Genomic DNA, 17,651 nt, shown 5'->3' with positions numbered 1-17,651 from the left:
TGCGCTGTGTCCTCCAAGCCCCTCAACATAATGAGCGTCCCTCCACAAAAATAAGTAAATTCATGCAAAAACCAAGTCAAATACATGCCTCACAAACGGCGGTATAGTGCAGAGATAAGTACAGTTTTTGCTGTTTTAAATACGTGTTTAAAGTTTCAAAATTACATGGAGCCTTATGGCGGAAAGAAAGTTCAAACCCAACTTTTCATGCTTATAAATTGGATTTCAGCAGTGACTTTTCCACTGATAGAGAATTTGCAGGTGTCTCAAATTTTGTGAATTTCGTCTTTAAAATGGTACTGTTCGGAACACTGAGTACGAGGATATCTTTGTTTTCTAAATTGAACAATTTTATTATTGGAGAAAATATGACAAAATAACCTAATCTGCTTAAATACATGCGTTTAAATGGAAAATGCCGCCAGATGACGTCATAAGGCTGCACATTTTCTCATTTTTAAATGTATTTTTTTTTCCAATTTCCCATGTCAGAATAAAATTATGCAAAATACTGCGAACTCAGTGCATTAGACACTGTCAGATAAAGCAGTAAAATGTTCGTGTGCAAATTCTCCAAAATATTTTGAGACCAGTTTAAGTTGTGATCATTAGTATCTCATAAAAAAAAAAAAAAAAAAAAAAAAAAAAAAAAAAAAAAAAAACTGCACTTATGCGCCTCGTTCACCTCAATTTTTATAAAGATGGGCTCATCTTGGTTTGCCTTCTGAATTGGTCCGTTTGAACTTGTGTCGCAATGTAATGCCTAACGCCTAATGCCGAGTCATCGTCAACCGTTAGCTGTTACAATCGCATCTGACGGTCAAGATGTGACACCGTGTCGTCGACGCAACGGATCTCTTACACACAAGAGAGACAGACAGCCATCTGAGTGGACACTTTAGGAGTAACATTGCGCAAAAATCACGTTGAGTACATCAGAAATTTCAAAAATACTGTCTTTAACGCACAATGAAGAATTTGCAGATGTCTAAAAAGTATGGTGAATTTCATGTTCAGGGAGAAACTACCGAGGGAACTGAGCTTGAGAATATCTGTAATATCTAAAATGTACAATGGACTACTAGACAAAATGCATAGCTAAGCATTTTGACAATTGATTCGTAACTAAAATTTCACGTAAAACACGATTCGCAAATTAATTACAAGAAAATTACTAAAATTAACTATTTCTAGGTATGTGTGAATTCGAATTTTCCGGTCATGACAAAACGCAAGGTCGATGTGAGTCACACTGCATATTAAACGTTAACGTATACAAAACCTGTTATTTCCTAACTTTTAATCTAAAATTGGAAAATTTTAAGGCGTCAATCGTATTCAACGTAAAATTTCGATCAGGTAGCGTATTTCTAGATCATTGTAGGCGGTGAAGTTAGAAAAGTTGAAGTGCCTTCACTCCTTCATATGTGCAACACGGGCATCTGTTGAGCACAAGTAGTCGCATGCAATGCACCTTCATCCGTAACTTGCGGTGTCGCACGTACATCGTGCAATCGCAACTGGAGTTGTTGAGAAAGCCGTAGCGCCTTCACTCCTTCACATCTGCAACCTGGACATCCGTTAAGCACGAATAGTCGCATGCGATGCGCCTTCATCTTTAACACAAAACTCATAGCGTGTCGCACGCATAATCGTAGCCGGAGTCATGAGGAAAGCCAGAGTGCCTTCAATCCTTCACATCAGCAACCTGGTCACCTAACAAGCACGAATAGTCGCATGCGATGCGCCTTAATTCACACATAACAGCGTAACGGCGCGTGATGCTAAGATGCGCAATGTCTGACCCTCTACCCCTACAGTTGCCTATTCAGTGCTCTCGGAGAGAGATGTAGTAGAACAAAGCTTGATGAATAAACAAACAATCTCGCAAACCATTGCAAATCTTTCTTTCGTATAACTCCGATCGTTATAAATTTTTGTTTTTGCAAAAAAAAGAAATAAGAGAAAACAAACGGTTGAAAACAATTTAAATCGCACATGTAAGAAACAGCTTGCGGAATGGTTTGTTTATTTCGATCAAGTTCCATCCGTGTCTCTCTGCGCAAACCTCTTTGCCAGACACTATAGCGAGGAAATGCCCGCATTGGCGATACATTTGAAAATCCGCCATTCGGGATACGCATATTGTGCGCTAAAAAGTGGAGTCCAGACCATTATGACGTACTTATCAACGAAATTTTCGTGCGATTTTATCCGGATAAATCTACATAGTTGGCAGTAACTCTACAGTGCGCAACAGGCACATCTGAGAGATGAGTCGGCGGAAAGGAATTTTCACGTGATCGCGCTGTGTCGATGTGATGGCGTCATGTTCCAGAGTCCCGATGGGAAAACGGGAACACCTTCGGAAAATGAGGCGAGAGCATTAAAACATTACGACTACAGGGTGCCTCGAGGTTTAACCGCCACACTGTAGAAGAGTGTTGTATATTGGTGGAAATATGACTTCTTGCACCTATAAAATTTCCTCCAAAAGTATCTTCATTGCGCACTCTGAGCTCCTCCCCAGATTCCCAGAGAAAGCATCGTTTTCTTTGAAATTTGGCGAAAGTTATGGACGAAAAACCATGAGAGGTGGCTATTTCCCATGAATTATCGCTGAATTCGTATATGTAAAGGTAGACTCAAAAACATCGAAACTCGTGTTAGAGGGAATTTCAAGGGGATTAAAATGAGATAAATCGAGATTTTTCCCTTCAAGGAGCGAAGACACCTAACATCTCTCTTTGTTTGGGCTTTCATAATTTTGATAGATTTTGCCCTGAAATTAATGGGGGACAGCCATTTCCCATATACTACTGGGTTCATAATCGTCAAAAATATCGAGAAAGAAAATATGATATTCTAAGTGGGTTTTTTATAGAAAGTTGGACCCTCGATTAAAAGCAATTTCGGGAAAAACTTTATAGAGGAAACAAGTCTTATTTCAACCAGAGCACACTCTTGTAGTTTGGTTTTTGTCCTGTACGTTCTAAAAAACGCTGCTTATTTGGCCGTACACCCTTCGTTCGAACTTTCGCCGAACTGAAAATAGAAACCTTGATAGTGTATTAAAAATTCCACGCAATTTCGCACGCAATCGTCAGCAAATCAAAACAAGGCTCTCTCAGAATTTTCCTGAACACTCATCGTTTTCCCGACAGACGACTCATAGTCCTTCACACCTGCATCTCCAGCGTTGCCATCCCTCCGCGCAAAAACAAAAACGACCCATCACAAAAATCTGAAATTTCCAACCGAACGCAACTCTGAGCCTCGATTCCCCTATGCGTGCACGCAGCGGTGGAATGACGCGGGAAGGGAGGGGGGAGGTGATGGAATTATGCGACGAAATAGCGAATGCGGAGGACCTTTAAGTAAAAAAAGCGGATCTTCGTCGAGTTTTAAGCGGAGTTACGTTGTTTTTGCTTATTGGGACGGCGCGGCGACCGCGAAATCGAATTCGTTCGCGGGCCCGAATTGAACGGACTCGAACCCGGTACCCCCGGTCTGTGGTCCCGTTACCGACGGTCGGCGCGTCCAATCGCTGTCCAGTGTCCACTGCGGCCCCGGAACAATATCGACCATCCCGGCCTGGTGACAATTCCGCTCTCCTAAGGAAAAACGACGTATGAACGTTCCGATGTTGCTAAATGTCCCTCGATAAGGTATTTATTCTTGAGGGAATTTATGAACATGGCTCCTTCGTATTTGTAGGTACTTTAGATTAAATGAGAAGTAAAAGTCTCAGAGAAGTTGGAAGAAAATATTCACAGGTTTTTGCCTAAAAGTTCGTTTTTTATTGAAGGAATTTTGGCAACGTCTGAGGGCTCATACGAGGTTTTTACATGGCATCGTAAATATTGGCGCCCAGCGGAGGGTCCCAATGCGACGATCTGCGAGTGTAGTGAGGCGCTGGAAGTACCTATGCCGGCACGAGCACGATGAGTGCGAAAGTATATTTGAGGGCAGCGAAAAAAGAGATATCTTGCTTGGTCTTGAAATGACACCAGAGAAAAAAAAATTGCGGATAACTTTCTAACTAAAACGTATGAATTTATATATCAGGAGGTACTTATCTTACACTTGGACTATATTTTGAAATGAGGAACTACTATTTTTGTCACATTTTCGGAACAACATATGTACCATTTGATTCCTCCTACAGGTGGGTGATTTTCTTTATGAGCTAAAACTAGTAGATCTTAATTGCAAATTGTAGTCCAATTATTTGAGGAAAATAATCAAGTTACGACGGATCTCCATTATCTGTGGATTTATTTACTTAATGGCTCCTAGAGGGATCATCTTATCCCAGTGGCGAGGCGTGAATGATCGATTATTGATATTTCCCCATTTGAAGATATGGTAGAGAATCGATTATCAAGGCGTTCGCTGCGAACACCCTGTCTATCGATCCATTTGGCAGATGGTATTTCAAATGGTAGATCTAGCGATATATCGCAAAACACGCCACGCCACTGTCTTGTCCTTGTTATCCGCGACTCTTTGCTTCGCTTTTCCGTGAATGAGTGACCAGAGACCAGTGGACGAAGAAGATGAAGAGGAATTAAAAAACGAATGTCCATTACAAATGCTCAAAATGCTAAGTGATGTTACCCACTGTGTACTAAAGGCATGTAAAAAGGAAGAAACGAGGAGAGTTCGCGGATTTGAAGAGTTATGCTTCCCAAAATATTGAAAACCCGTGAACTTCTCACAATTAATTTACAGAATTCTGTAAATTGTCAAAATTTGACTATCGGCCCCGGCATTTGATAAAATGCCTGATTTGACTAATTGCCTTCGACATAAACTTAGGCCGAGGAGCTTGATCGGAAAACTATATAAAACCAAGGCAAAGTAACAGAACAGCGTTCTGAATCCCACGCGACACTGAAGTGACCGTCAACGGAAAATCTTAACGGAAGTGAGCAGGGACCGTTCTGACATCGGGAAATTATATTCGCAAGACGCAATTGTTGAGTTCAGCAACGCATCTCTCATTAACCGATGAGTGGACCGTTGGCCCGCTCCGCTCCGGGAGCCGCTACCGGTGCAAAACACTCTTAAAAATAATAACAGCGCCAGGTCATCCGACTTGAAGTCTTTCAGACCTCGGACAACTTGAATCGGCTACGATCCGTTAAATAGCGTCGAGTGTCGCGTGGACCGACGGAAAGACGGCTACGACAATAATAACGCCTCTTTAACCCGGCTCTCGGCCATATTCAAAACACTGTCGAGACGCCCACTTAATTTGTCACCCGGATATTACGGATAATTGGAGGGTTTAGCCGTGGCGATTCCTCCAGTAGGGCATGTTTTGTGAGTCACAAGATCGCAGTGATCGTCACAGTGATGCATAGGCGGATCCAGGGGGGGAGGCGTAGGGGGCGTGCGCCCCTACCGTTCGCCCGAAAAGAAGGAGGAAGAAAATGGGAAGAAAAAAAGAAGAAAATAACGGAGGAAAGAGGCAAGAGGGACTCTTATATTTGGAATGTATTCATGATGAAATTGAGCCAAACTATACATCAGATACTACAAAATTTCAAAATTTTTCTGGTGGCACACAGTGGATCGAGTCAATAAGAGAGGTCGGACAAAATTTGGAAAATTTAAACGCTTATGACTCCGTTTATACAGAATTTTGAGGTTCAATAAGTGGTTCCATTGGTTTCCTCGTAAAATGCTCTTCCTTGAGCACCCCTTGAAATTTAAAATGTAACGAAATAAACATCAAAATTTGCGGTTTCAGTCAAAAATTTCATGTCCGAACTGTCTCGATCCACCGTGTAGCAGTCCACAAGACCCCCTTCTGTCCCTACCATTCAAGATGTCTAATCTGCCTTCGCTGTGATGCAATTATGAGTTTTGCAACACTAACGGGTCGGGGACAGGGAGTGGCTTTACAGTTGAAAATTTATTGAGGGGTAGGGGTGGGCTGAAACGTAAATAATTTCTGTTAAGTATATGAGAAACAAACTTTTTGACTGATTTTGAAACAAAATGCAGAAAAAATGACCGGCCACCACGGTAAATTAATTAATTTTATCAATTTTTTGATAACTTTAAAGTATTCTTGGCAGAGCCGGATTAAGGGGTCGCGGAACACATGGGCCGCGGCCCATGGCGGCAAAAATTTGAAATTTTTTAAAGTGTAGGTGTAATAAAAATCAGATTTATAAAAACAAAATTACAAACGAGAAAAGGCGACAAAATCTCTCATTTCCTGAGAGTATAGTAATTTCTAATTTTGTCGTGTCTTAGTGATACAAGAGACAGCACCTTCAATAAGTCGAGTTAAGAGAGAGAGCAAACACGCGATTTGGCCTGGAGCGGCGCGACGTAGAGAGAAATGGTAACGAGGACTTGAGATGAAAAGGAGAAGCCCTCGGCTCGGCAATCGGCATGTAACACATATTAGCGCCTACAAGACTGCACGAATACTTCACGCATTGCATCAAACACAGTGCGGTCATTGCGGTCAGCGTGAAACGGATAGCGCCTACAAGCATGCATGAATACTTCACGCATTGCGCCAAACACGGTGCGGTCTGCGCGGCGGCGGAAGTTAAAATCAATGATCCACATTTACGTTTGTTCTTTCATAATTTTTTCGTTCATTTCTTATGAATGGAAGGTCATGTCCACACAGAGATAGGTTTACGGAACTTAACTTTCGCGCAAAGTTCCGTGAAATTTTGCCAGTGGTATTGACAGGGCTTTCCCAAAAAATTTGTTCAACAGGAGTAAACGCGTCTTATTCATCCCTCCCCCGCTGGCACGTTCACTTGATGGTTTTTATTGATGTTTCAAAACGAATGAGAAGGGGGCGGCAAAATACAGGCGGCCCATGGGCGGCAAGTTGGTGAATCCGGCCATGATTCTTGGTATCTGTGGGACTTTTGTCCGTGATTTCCCGGCAGATTAAGATTAACAGATCACCCCGCTTTTTTCAAATTATCGCACCTAACCCGAGTATTTTAACACCACGGTGTGGCCCCCATGGGGTCTTGGGCCGCTGCGCGGCCCGAGGGAACCCCCCTAGTAACACTGACCTGGAAACGAGCCGAAAACAATGGCAACTCTGTGGAGCGTAGAACCTGGGATGCAAAACTCATAATTGCATTTATGACTTATTAGCGGGGAGGATGCGGCGGCGGCAGCATTCTTTCGAGCCGGGCACAAAACTTGGCGAATAATCGAACCAAATCAAACAAAACTACCATCATTTTTCCCCGGGTCGGCCACGCCATTTGCGTGCCGGAATCGTGTCAAAATCGGGAATTGTGTCGGCGGGTTGCCGCTCCGCGCCGCCGCGGTGGTGACGCCGGCGGCGGGCGGACACGCTTCCGAAACGGTGCTGCGCTAGGAATTAGGAATGATTTCCTGCCTATTATTTTCCACAGCCTCGTCGGGATGCTCTTTGTCCGCGGCACCGAAAATCCCAGATGCTGGAGGCTCGTGGAGTGCCGGTGTGCATTGCTGCCGTGCTAAGGAAGAACGCCGTATGAACACTCGAGAGTTGACAAAATTCCCCGAATAAAACATGCATTTTTGAAGAAAATTATGCGTAGTTTTCCTTTAAATTCTCGGATATTTTGGATTAAATCGTGAACAAGGCCGTCTGAGAAACTGGGGGAAAAATATTCAGAATTTTCCTAATAAATTCGTAGATTATTAAAGGAAGTATGGCGACCCCTGAAGGTCCATACGGCGTTTTTCCTTAGTACGGCAGATTGGTAGAGCGTATAGCGCGTGGATGGTGGAATCTGGGAGGTATCATCAAAATTACTATGAGAGGTATCAAACTGCATTCTCCATAAAGAGTAGCGGATCCAGAGTGAGTCGGAGGAGGAGGGGAGGGGGCATTTGCTGATGGTGTTTGGGGGTCCTTCCCCCCCCCCCCCCGATCAAGATGGTCGGGGGGCCTCCCCCAGGGAATTTTATAAAAAATTAGCCCTCTCAGATTGATTTTAGGCAGTTTTAGCCTGCAATTTGTTCATTACTTGTAAGTTGAAAATTGACTAATTAGACTTCTAGTAGTACCATATACTAAACTCGTAGAGTCCATATACTAAAATAAAATCTTGCAAATAGATGTCTAATTAGTCAATTTTCTTCTTCCTTCTCTACTGCCCTAGTCATTAGAAGAAGAAGGAAAAAATTGACCAAATAGACCTCTATTAGCGTGATTTTAATTAGTATATGGACTATTTATTTCTGTAATGTTCAGTAAAATTTGTCTTGGTAAACTTTGTTTATACAGTTCTATCCTAAAATCGTTTCAGTAATTAGGAGCCTTTTTATTTCTCTCTTTTTCTTTCCCCCTTTTCTTCTTTTTTATTTTTTCCTTTTTTGATCCGATGCCACGAGTGGTCGAGGCCGACTTAAAGTTTTCGCCAGCTGAAGTTCTAATGTACCTTGATGGTAGCAGTTGCTGTAAACATATCGACGGTGAAACTACCAAACCACGTATCTCATTTGCGGTGTTTAAAAATCTACGCTCACATTTTATTTTTTTGAAGTAGACCAAATCAATATCATTCCTTGAAATTTTCACCGAATATTCTCCGCACAAAGAGGAAAAATCACAGAAATTTTCAAGACTGGACGTTAAGTAGTTTTTCATTTAAAAAATAAAGTATGACAGGAAGTTTGCGACGTCGCAAACCGAGATACGTGGTTTGGTAGTTTCACCGTCGATATCTGATTTTTTAATTTGCCTCTCAAAAACTCATGAAAGAAACGAACACGTTTAAATTTAATCTCGCAGCTTTTGATATTTTTTCTACATCGCGGCTTAGCTTGAAGACATAGATAACGTAAGACAATCTCATTTCTCAAGGTGAGAATATAGATAAAAATATTTCAATCTGAATTTTCAATGAGTAAAATCTTTTTAGTAATTAAAGTGCAGTTTGCGATGTGACGGGCCGCGTGTTTCCTCTTCTTCTCGTTAAAACAAAATTAACGTTATACACAGAATAAACAATTTTATTTCGCAAATGGAAGAATTCAAATAGTTGTAGTTTGAAATGATTACAAGCTTTCTAAATAATAATTCACTTTTTCAGTCTACGATTTTGAATCTTTCGAACAGCCATGATGCTCAAACTCCTCTTGCTGTGTTTAATGATTTGCTCAACTACTTTCTCATTTAAAATTTTGGTCCTATTTCCAACGCCTTCCTTCAGCCATCAACGTCCAATTATGGCCTTGACAGAGAAGTTAGTTAAAAGTGGTCATGAAGTTTTCGTGGTCAGCCCGAATAAAGTGCAGGTAACTCAAAAACTGAAGCTTTTGGTTCTTCTTAAAATATTTCCATATTTTTCGAGTCGTTACGTTACCGCACGTTGTAGTGGCGCACTCTGGAAAAAGTACGCATGTACATAGTGCATGTTACATGTTCTGGATTTCCAGCGACAAGTCACAGCTTCTCGCATTGAAAGTTCGTTTTTTATCAGGGAATTATTAGGCATGTTTGTGACAAGGCATGCGGCAGTGCGACTTAAGTATACGATATCCCATAGTACTCGTACGCATATTTTTCAACAGTAATACTTTCAATAGTAACGGAAGGAAATTTCTTTGAGACAACCTTCGTGTACAGATATAATATTATTTATTTTATTTTTATTTTATTTTAAAGGAACTGGAGCAGCATGATAACTACACATTCATTGATGTTTCGTTCTCGTACAAGATTCTTGCGGATGAGTTGAAAAACTCCGTATTGTCGCTGAAAGGAGAAATGTCTAATTACGAAATGCTAAAAATAGGTTGGGCAGCAATTGCGAAGGCAGCGGAAAGTCAATTTGGTAGTGAGACATTCTTGCAGTTCGAGCGGTGCGTAAGGCAAAATAATTTACTATTTTCACTTGGAAACAGTTCATACCAAGTTTTATGCTTAAACAATTCTGAGTGGGCAAATTTTACAAGTTTTGAGCTTTGTGTATAACATAAGATCCAAGATTCCCAGAATTTTCATTTTCCCCTATGGTTCATCCCTTTTTCAGATAAATTTAGTTGCATTATATAATTAATTATTCCACACATCGGATGGTAATTGTCTCCAGATGAGCCCATTTCATCCGCTTTGACAGCGCTCTCTGGCGATCTGCGACGCCTTACCGCCACAGTTCCCTGTCCTCTCACAGCCCTTGGGGGATTTAGCACTCCGGAATTTTATTTAAAACCACCTTTCAACGTCCTTTCACTGGGCGCCCCCTTTGTTTATTTCTTCAACGTGACATTTTCATTTTCTGAATCCTCTACACGCTCTCTGCTCACCTCTAAATTGAGCCCCCTTTATTTAAATGTTTGAGACATAAAGCAGGAAGCGGCCCTTAAAAGGCCACAAAGTGCCGGCTGTTGTGTAAGCAATATTCGTCCGCGAATTAGGTGTTTTGCGCTTAGAGGAGAAGAGACGGTCGAATATAACCTCGCGTGGAGCTCAAAATATTCGTAGTCCTAGCATTAGTAAATACACGCTTAAAGACAGACATTTTCCCTAAAATCTAAATGAATCGTTTGATCCATCTCCATGCATATCGTATAACATAGGTCTTGTCAAAAATTTGATCTTATAGGTCCCAGGGCCTGGTAACGATGAAAATATTTACTATTGATTTAAATACGTCCAATTGGACTACATTTTGTAATTGAGAACTACAATTTCTGGCTCTTCCGCAAAAGCACGTTTGTGCATGGGGAACTATAATGGTACACACGTTGTTGCCAAACTGAGCCTGAAATTATAGCTCCTAATTGAACCAGTGAGAACGAAAACCTCGGTCACACCAACTCTGTAACTCGAAAATGCTCAATTTTAATAAATTCAAGACTATCAATTTTCATAAAGAATGTTGACGTTAGCGCATCTGTTCCAACTTGGACCTTTAAGGTGTCCTTAAGCCCGTGTTTTTCGGCACCAAAATTATTTTTCTTGGACTAGCTTCTTCACTTACTGTACAGTTTTGTGTGTGCCTTGATTAGTTTCACTTTTTCGATTTGGTGTGTTTTCGTTCTCACTGATTCAATTGCAAAATGTAGTCGAAATCATCGTTCCGCCTTGTTATGAATACAATCCTATATGTTCTGCAATTTCATTTCAGGCGCGTGGAATCGGAGAAAATTGTCTTCGACGTGGTCATCGTGGAGGCTCTACTTATACCGCACACATGCGGGATGGCACGAAAACTAACTGGCGCTGTACCCATTGTGTCCATTTCATCATTTCCAGTGGACGTTCTTGCTGAAAGATATATAGGAAACATGGTTCACACGTCCTTTGCGCCTTCTCTCCTCAGCGATTACACCAACAAAATGTCTTTTTGGCAAAAACTTAATAACTGGTCTCGAGATATATGGATGATTTATCATAAATATCGCATTATGAATGGCGCTGCCAAGCAGCATTTCAAGAGAAAGTACGGTTTTGGAAAAGAAAGTCTTGTCGATGGGTGCTATGAAAATATTAGTCTTGCGTTAGTGACGTCAAATTCACTGAATTTTTATCCAAGATCTCTGAGTTCGAATATCATAGAAACTGGACCCCTGCACTTGAAAACTCCTCAGCCGCTACCTCAAGTAATGCATTTATTTCATTCTGTGACGATAATGTTCGTGTTGAGCCACATTTTCATAGGAGTTACATATTTTGATCCAATATTCTTGCAAAAATCTGATTAAATTATGATATCACAAACTTCATAATATTCGGACTGGAAAAGTAGTTACTTTGAAATCTTGCATAAAAGTAAGCGTGCCGCAAACTACAGGTTTAAAAGTTGAAAGTTGAATTCGACACTCATGCATTATAATATTTTGTTGATTTTTTCTTTCTTATCACGGACATTGTAACTGGTTGTTATTCCTGATCTCCTAGCTTAGTCCGATTTTCCATTATTTGACGATGACCATTTCGGGAGTTGTTTTTTCTATCTACTTTTTATCGTATTTATTCACTCGACAAAGCTCTTCGTGGCTTAAAAGACTAGGAATGAAGCTCAAACACAAAGAAATCTAACAAGGAGTGATTGCAAAGAAAAAGAGGACCTGCAGATGGGAAAAACAACTCCCGAAATGGCCATTGGCCAATAATGAAAATAGGACAAAACCAGGAGATCAGGAACAACAAGCTGGTAAAAATTCCAAAAGAATATTTGGACTCATGAGAAGTTGATTTCCATTTTTTTTCTATCAGTGGCGTAGCGTGCATTGCGATTTATCGATTGATCTACCATTTAAACCTATGGAAAAGAAGCGATTATTAGGGTGTTCGCAGCGAACACCCTAATAATCGATTCTTTACCACAGCTCAAATGGGGAAATATCGATAATCGATCGTTCACGCCTCGCCACTGTACCTACCATGCAAAATCCTCTACTTCCATAGTGTAAAATGCTATAGGCACAATTGTCATGTAAGCAGTTGCCCTGATTAACGTTTCATTTTTGATTATGAATAACCGTTTTTCTTTTCATTCCAGACTCTGCAAAGTTGGCTGGATGGCGCAGAGGAGGGGGTAATCTATTTCAGCTTTGGAAGCAATATAAGAGTTGAATCAATGCCTGCTGAGGTGCTTCGTAATTTTCTCAAAGTTTTCAGGGAGCTATCACCTCGATATCGAGTCGTTTGGAAAGCGAAATTCGAGGCTGCGGCCCCAGACATACCCCAAAATATTCTGATGGAAAGCTGGTTGCCACAACACGGTATTTTGGGTGGGTAATTATTTTTTCTATTGACAAAGCTTCCTTGATGACTACGCACGACTTTCACGATGATGAGCGCTTAGGAGCTCAAAATACGCAATTTAAACTCGCTTTTCTTTAGGTTTTACCATTTGATGAATCTTGGAAAATTCCTGTGAACTTTCTGTGAACTCATAAAAAACCTGAAAAAACATATGAGGAAAACCCTATTTATGCTACGAAGGAGTTTTTACAGTAAGATTTTAAGGAAAAACATTTCATTTTACGTATAATTTATAACTATACATGGACTGCATTTGCAATTTGGAACTATAAATTCTGGCCCGGTTTAAAAACTACGTATGTGCCATTAGTTTCCATACGCATATAAGTTTTTTTTTTAGATGAGCCAGAATTTATAGTTCCAAATTGCAAATTGCAGTCCATGTATCATGAACAACGAATGGGTAATTTTTATAGGTTCACGAATTCTGTTCACATTTTGGTAAAAATTGGCAATTCAAATTTTGGTAAATTTGGTTCACATTTGTAGAAATTTGTAGTGATGTATAGACATGTACTGTAGATAGTGTAAATTGTTCTGTGTAAAACTACCTGAAATGTATTTATACTGAGGTGCATATTAGTTTTTCAAAGAAGAGGCTCCATGTACAAAAAAATAAACAAACAAACAAATAATAATAAAAAATAAATAAAAATAAATAAATAAATAAATAAATAAATAAAATAAATAAATATGTCTCGAAAGGTGGACAAACCGAAGGTAGGCTTTAAAGGAAAATGTCGAATTTTCATGAGATGATTTCCTTTTACTCGTAAAATGTTCACAGTGCACCCGAAAGTAAAACTCTTCATAACGCATGGTGGTTTCCAGAGCCTCCAGGAGGCAATGCACTATGGAGTTCCAACGGTGGGCATACCGCGATACGGAGATCAGCACTGTCTCGTGTCGAAAATGGTGGATGCGGGGATTGGAGTGCGGCTTCACTTGAACGATCTGTATTCATCTGAGAAAATCAAAGAGGCCATCGAGGAGGTACTGCACGGAGCGAGGTAAGGATAAATGAGGGGCTTGGAAGACAAGGCGCATAAGTGCAGTTTTGGGAAAAATTGAGGTATCAATGATTTCAAATAAAACTAGTCTTAATGCATATTTCGTGAAAATTTTCCTCCCAAATTCCAATTTTTAAGCATTAAAACGTCAGTTTAAACTTTCCTCCCGGCATAAGGATCCATGTAATTTCGAAACTTTGAACACGTATTTTATTCCTCAAAATCGCAAACACTGCACTTATGCGCCTTGTCCTCCAAGCCCCTCATATGAAGTACTTATTCAGTTGGATCGTGTGGATTGTCTCGGAGGCCATTTCTGCGATATTTGGGTCATCTTCTCAGCAATCTCTGTGAGGTTTTTGGGGGAAATGTCCTTGCCCATACTTGCTTTAAAAAAGTAAGAATACTACTCATTTACGGGAATGAAACTTCCAGCACCACAGGTTCTCCTCTAGTTTACAGTATTCATGCCAAGACTATATATTCAATATTAAATTTTTAAGACCTTCTACTAGAGAGATCAAAGCCCAGTTCTATCCCTTTTTGGTCGCGGATTTATCTTCTGGGTACAGTTTGACAAGTTTGACTCTGGGTATCTACTTTTTAAATGGAAGTTAGACTCTCATTTCTAAACTTCGACCAAAATCATTGTGGAAATAGTCATCCGGACCATAAAATCTATCATATGAGCCCAAAAATCTCTAAAAATACACGGTCCTCAATTGTTTTGATTGTGATTCATTTAACTCCGTTCCATTTCAGGTACTCCAAGAACGCGAAAAAACTATCTGCAATATCGCACGATTTCAGCTCTGTGGCCCTGGATAAAGCCACGTTTTGGGTTGAGCATGTGGCCAGACACGGCGGAGCCGCACATCTACGGCCAGTCACCGCCGACGCAACACTCTTCGAATTTCTCTGCCTGGATATCATTACTTCACTTCTAGTTTTTAGTTCCTGTGTCATGATGTTTCTCTATTTATTTTTTAAGTTTTTATTGCGAGTCTACTTTCGATATTTTAACAACAAAGTAAAGAAAGCTTGATCTGATTCATACCGTGTTTTTATTTATCATACAGAAAATGATATTTGCACATGGCGGCAAGGCCGGATTGAAGGTGGTGCACGAGAAGTGGTTGCGCCATTCTCTATCGCAGCGAGGGAGCTAAAATGAAACGAAAGAAAAAGACGAGGAAAAGCACAATTAGGCTTTGCTAAACCAATAGATCATGCGGAAACCTATTATTGATAGAGATATCTCTTACTTGAGGTCCGCCTTCAATTCCGGCGAATAAGCAACAAACATACCAAAAAGCACGAATAGTTATTTGAAAAAGACACATTTCAATAGTTCCTTCTTATTTTAATCTTGAGAAAGTAATGGCACATACGTTGTCTCTAAAATTATCAAGAAATATACGTAGGTTCTTGTACCGTCACAAGATGTAGTCCCATTAATAGCTTAGAGACTTAAACGCTAGGGTAGAAAAGGCAACTGACTTACATCAAAACTTTATATGCATGATTTGCAATAATTGCCTGGCAAATAATTGCTCACCCCTGCAGTCAACAGTCATTTGATTAATTTTACGCTCAACAAATAGCTCATCTTCAATTTGCCTTTCGCGAAAAGTGGCGTTGACCCTTCAAGCTTGACACTTGCTTCGCCCTATTGAGTTGCCCAGACTATTCCTCGCCCCTAAGATATGATGTCACTGGGGTAAATGCTTTTAGAAGGTTACGTTTCTGTTCACATTGAAACCATTATTGAGCTGCGATAATATCGAATGATGTAGCCACTAAGTTCAGTATTGCCATTTCCCTTAATGAATACAGAATTTCGGAACCTCTGCGAATTCTAGGAACTTTACTCGGAATTTTGAAAATTTCTTGGAATTTCCAGCTATTTTCGGAATTTTGGGGTATTTTTGTCAGTATGACCAATTATTTCATCAAATTCAATGATTTTTTTTTTTTTTTTTTTTTTTTTTTTTTTTTAAATCAAATTTGACGATTTTTGGAATTGAATATGGGCGCTTTTCGGAATTGTATCTCGGAGCTTTTAAAACCAGTTGGATTTTTTCTCAGAACTTTTGGAAAATGCAATTAATTCATGGAACCCCGGAATCCTTGATAAAATAAGATGACAGCACTGACTGAATCAGTCCATTTGTGCATCCATAAAAATGTCGGTGCAGCATGATGAGCAGCACCGGCGTCATTTTTTGCGTCGGGGGCGTCGCGGCGCGGCGGCGAATGCCCGCGGAGATGATGCCGACCGGCGACGAGGTAAATGACGCGTGAACAAACTACAAACAAGACAACTTGTCAAGTGTCCCACGGCCGACCACCGACCGACCGGCGCGGAGGAAGCACCATTCATTCCTCACCAACGACCCACCGTTTGCATTCGTTAATGCACCGGAAGAGTTTTTTCATTCCGATCCCGATGAAATATTCGTGAAAATCGTCCCAGAAAGAAACTTCGCACAATTTATCGCCGATGCTTTCTCGGATGGATTCCACTCCTCATTCCGAACATTATTCAGTCTGAGTGAGTGTGACAAAGTCGGGAAAAATGGGCTTTGCGGCAGGGAAAATGAGAAAACTATGTCATGGCTTAGAATATTTTATTCGGATGCTGCTGAGTGAAAGAACTTTCGAATATTTCAAAAAATTGCCACCTAGCGTCTATTTATTATCTTTAAATTTCCACTACTTACGAAATAGTTTCAACTAACATGCCCATATCCTCGTTCTCTATCCTCTATATTCCAAGTGTAAACGACTTGTCCTTTTAGATTGGAGACTAACCATAACTATAGCTACAATCACGTGGAACTAAGCAATACCTACACTCAGGAAGGCCACTTTCATGGGGGTGTTTGGAAAAACACATAACTGAAATACTGTTGGGACCTTAATACACATGTCAGCAGAAATCAGAGGTTGAAGGAGAAGGAGAAGATGAAGAAGAAAAAGAAGTAGAAGCAAAAGCAGAAAAAGAAGAAGCAGTAGAAGTAGAGGAAGAAGAAGCAGAAAAAGAAGAAAAAAGGGAAAAAAAGAAAAAGAGTGAAAAAGACGAGAAAGATGAAATATAAGAGGAAGAAGAGGAGATAAAGGAAGAGGATGAAGAAGAAAAAAAGAGAAAAAACTGGAAGAAAAAGACGAGGAAAGTTCAATTTAACCTCTTCCTCAGCTTCTTTTCTTCTTCTTTCTTCTCTTTTATTCTTCCTTTCTTTCTTCCGACTTTTCCTCTTCATTTTATTCTTCTTTGGCTTCTTCCTCCACTTCTTCATCTGATTCTCCGTTTTCCTCACCTCATTATTTTCTTCCTCCCATTTTTTTCCCTTTTCCTTCTTTTCCTTCCCGATTTCTAACGCGCCCTCATCTGACATACATCAAAATCCCTATAATCCCGCAGTCCGTCGGATCAGGAATACCCGTCGAACATCACACACACTTACGGTCCTAAACGCCACGTTTTCCCCTCTTTTGAGGAGGCTACGTCGGCGGCATTGGCGTGGCGCACGTTGGCTATTCGTCGCGCTCGCGTCGCGTCGGCGGCGTCGGCGTCCGTGTCCGCCCCCGCGGCGCACGAAATCCGAACCGCGTGCGACTCCAGCTCCTCCGGGCTCCGGCCCAGTTTACTGACCAAGTAACCATCCCGCCCTCCCTCTTCCCCCCCCCTTACCCCCCTCACCCCCCCCGGGCCCGGACAATAGCAGCCCGCCCGGCCGAGTCGCTTATGCTCGCTGAACCCGAGCTGCTTCCTCCTCTGGTTCCTTCGGGACGTCCTCGGTCCTCGCTCCTCGCTCCGGTGACAATGATGAGTTCCGACGGTGTTGCATCAACTTACCGGTCGGCGTCGCCCGCAG

The 17,651-nt window shown here is 41.0% G+C and overlaps 1 protein-coding gene across 1 annotated transcript; it reads left to right on the top strand.

Moving 5' to 3' along the window:
• The first annotated feature begins 8,714 nt into the window (after positions 1-8,714).
• LOC109034860 (UDP-glucosyltransferase 2) lies at positions 8,715-14,818 on the top strand. The gene is made up of 6 exons (XM_019048233.2): positions 8,715-9,285; positions 9,656-9,852; positions 11,121-11,595; positions 12,498-12,729; positions 13,551-13,773; positions 14,536-14,818. Exons 1-6 carry the CDS (start codon positions 9,109-9,111, stop codon positions 14,816-14,818), a joined length of 1,587 nt encoding a protein of 528 aa, XP_018903778.2. The 5' UTR covers positions 8,715-9,108.
• Positions 14,819-17,651: the final 2,833 nt, after the last annotated feature.

The sequence above is a fragment of the Bemisia tabaci genome, chromosome 6, assembly GCF_918797505.1.
Source record: "Bemisia tabaci chromosome 6, PGI_BMITA_v3".
In the NCBI taxonomy this organism is placed as follows: domain Eukaryota; kingdom Metazoa; phylum Arthropoda; class Insecta; order Hemiptera; family Aleyrodidae; genus Bemisia; species Bemisia tabaci.
This window is presented reverse-complemented; position numbering and strand designations above follow the sequence as displayed.

Coding starts and splice junctions, on each gene's coding strand:
- LOC109034860 (XM_019048233.2), top strand. CDS start 9,109: ATGATGCTCAAACTCCTCTTGCTGTGTTTAATGATTTGCTCAACTACT. Junction 11,596..12,497: donor CTCCTCAGCCGCTACCTCAA/GTAATGCATTTA, acceptor TTTTCATTCCAG/ACTCTGCAAAGTTGGCTGGA. Junction 12,730..13,550: donor GCCACAACACGGTATTTTGG/GTGGGTAATTAT, acceptor AAATGTTCACAG/TGCACCCGAAAGTAAAACTC.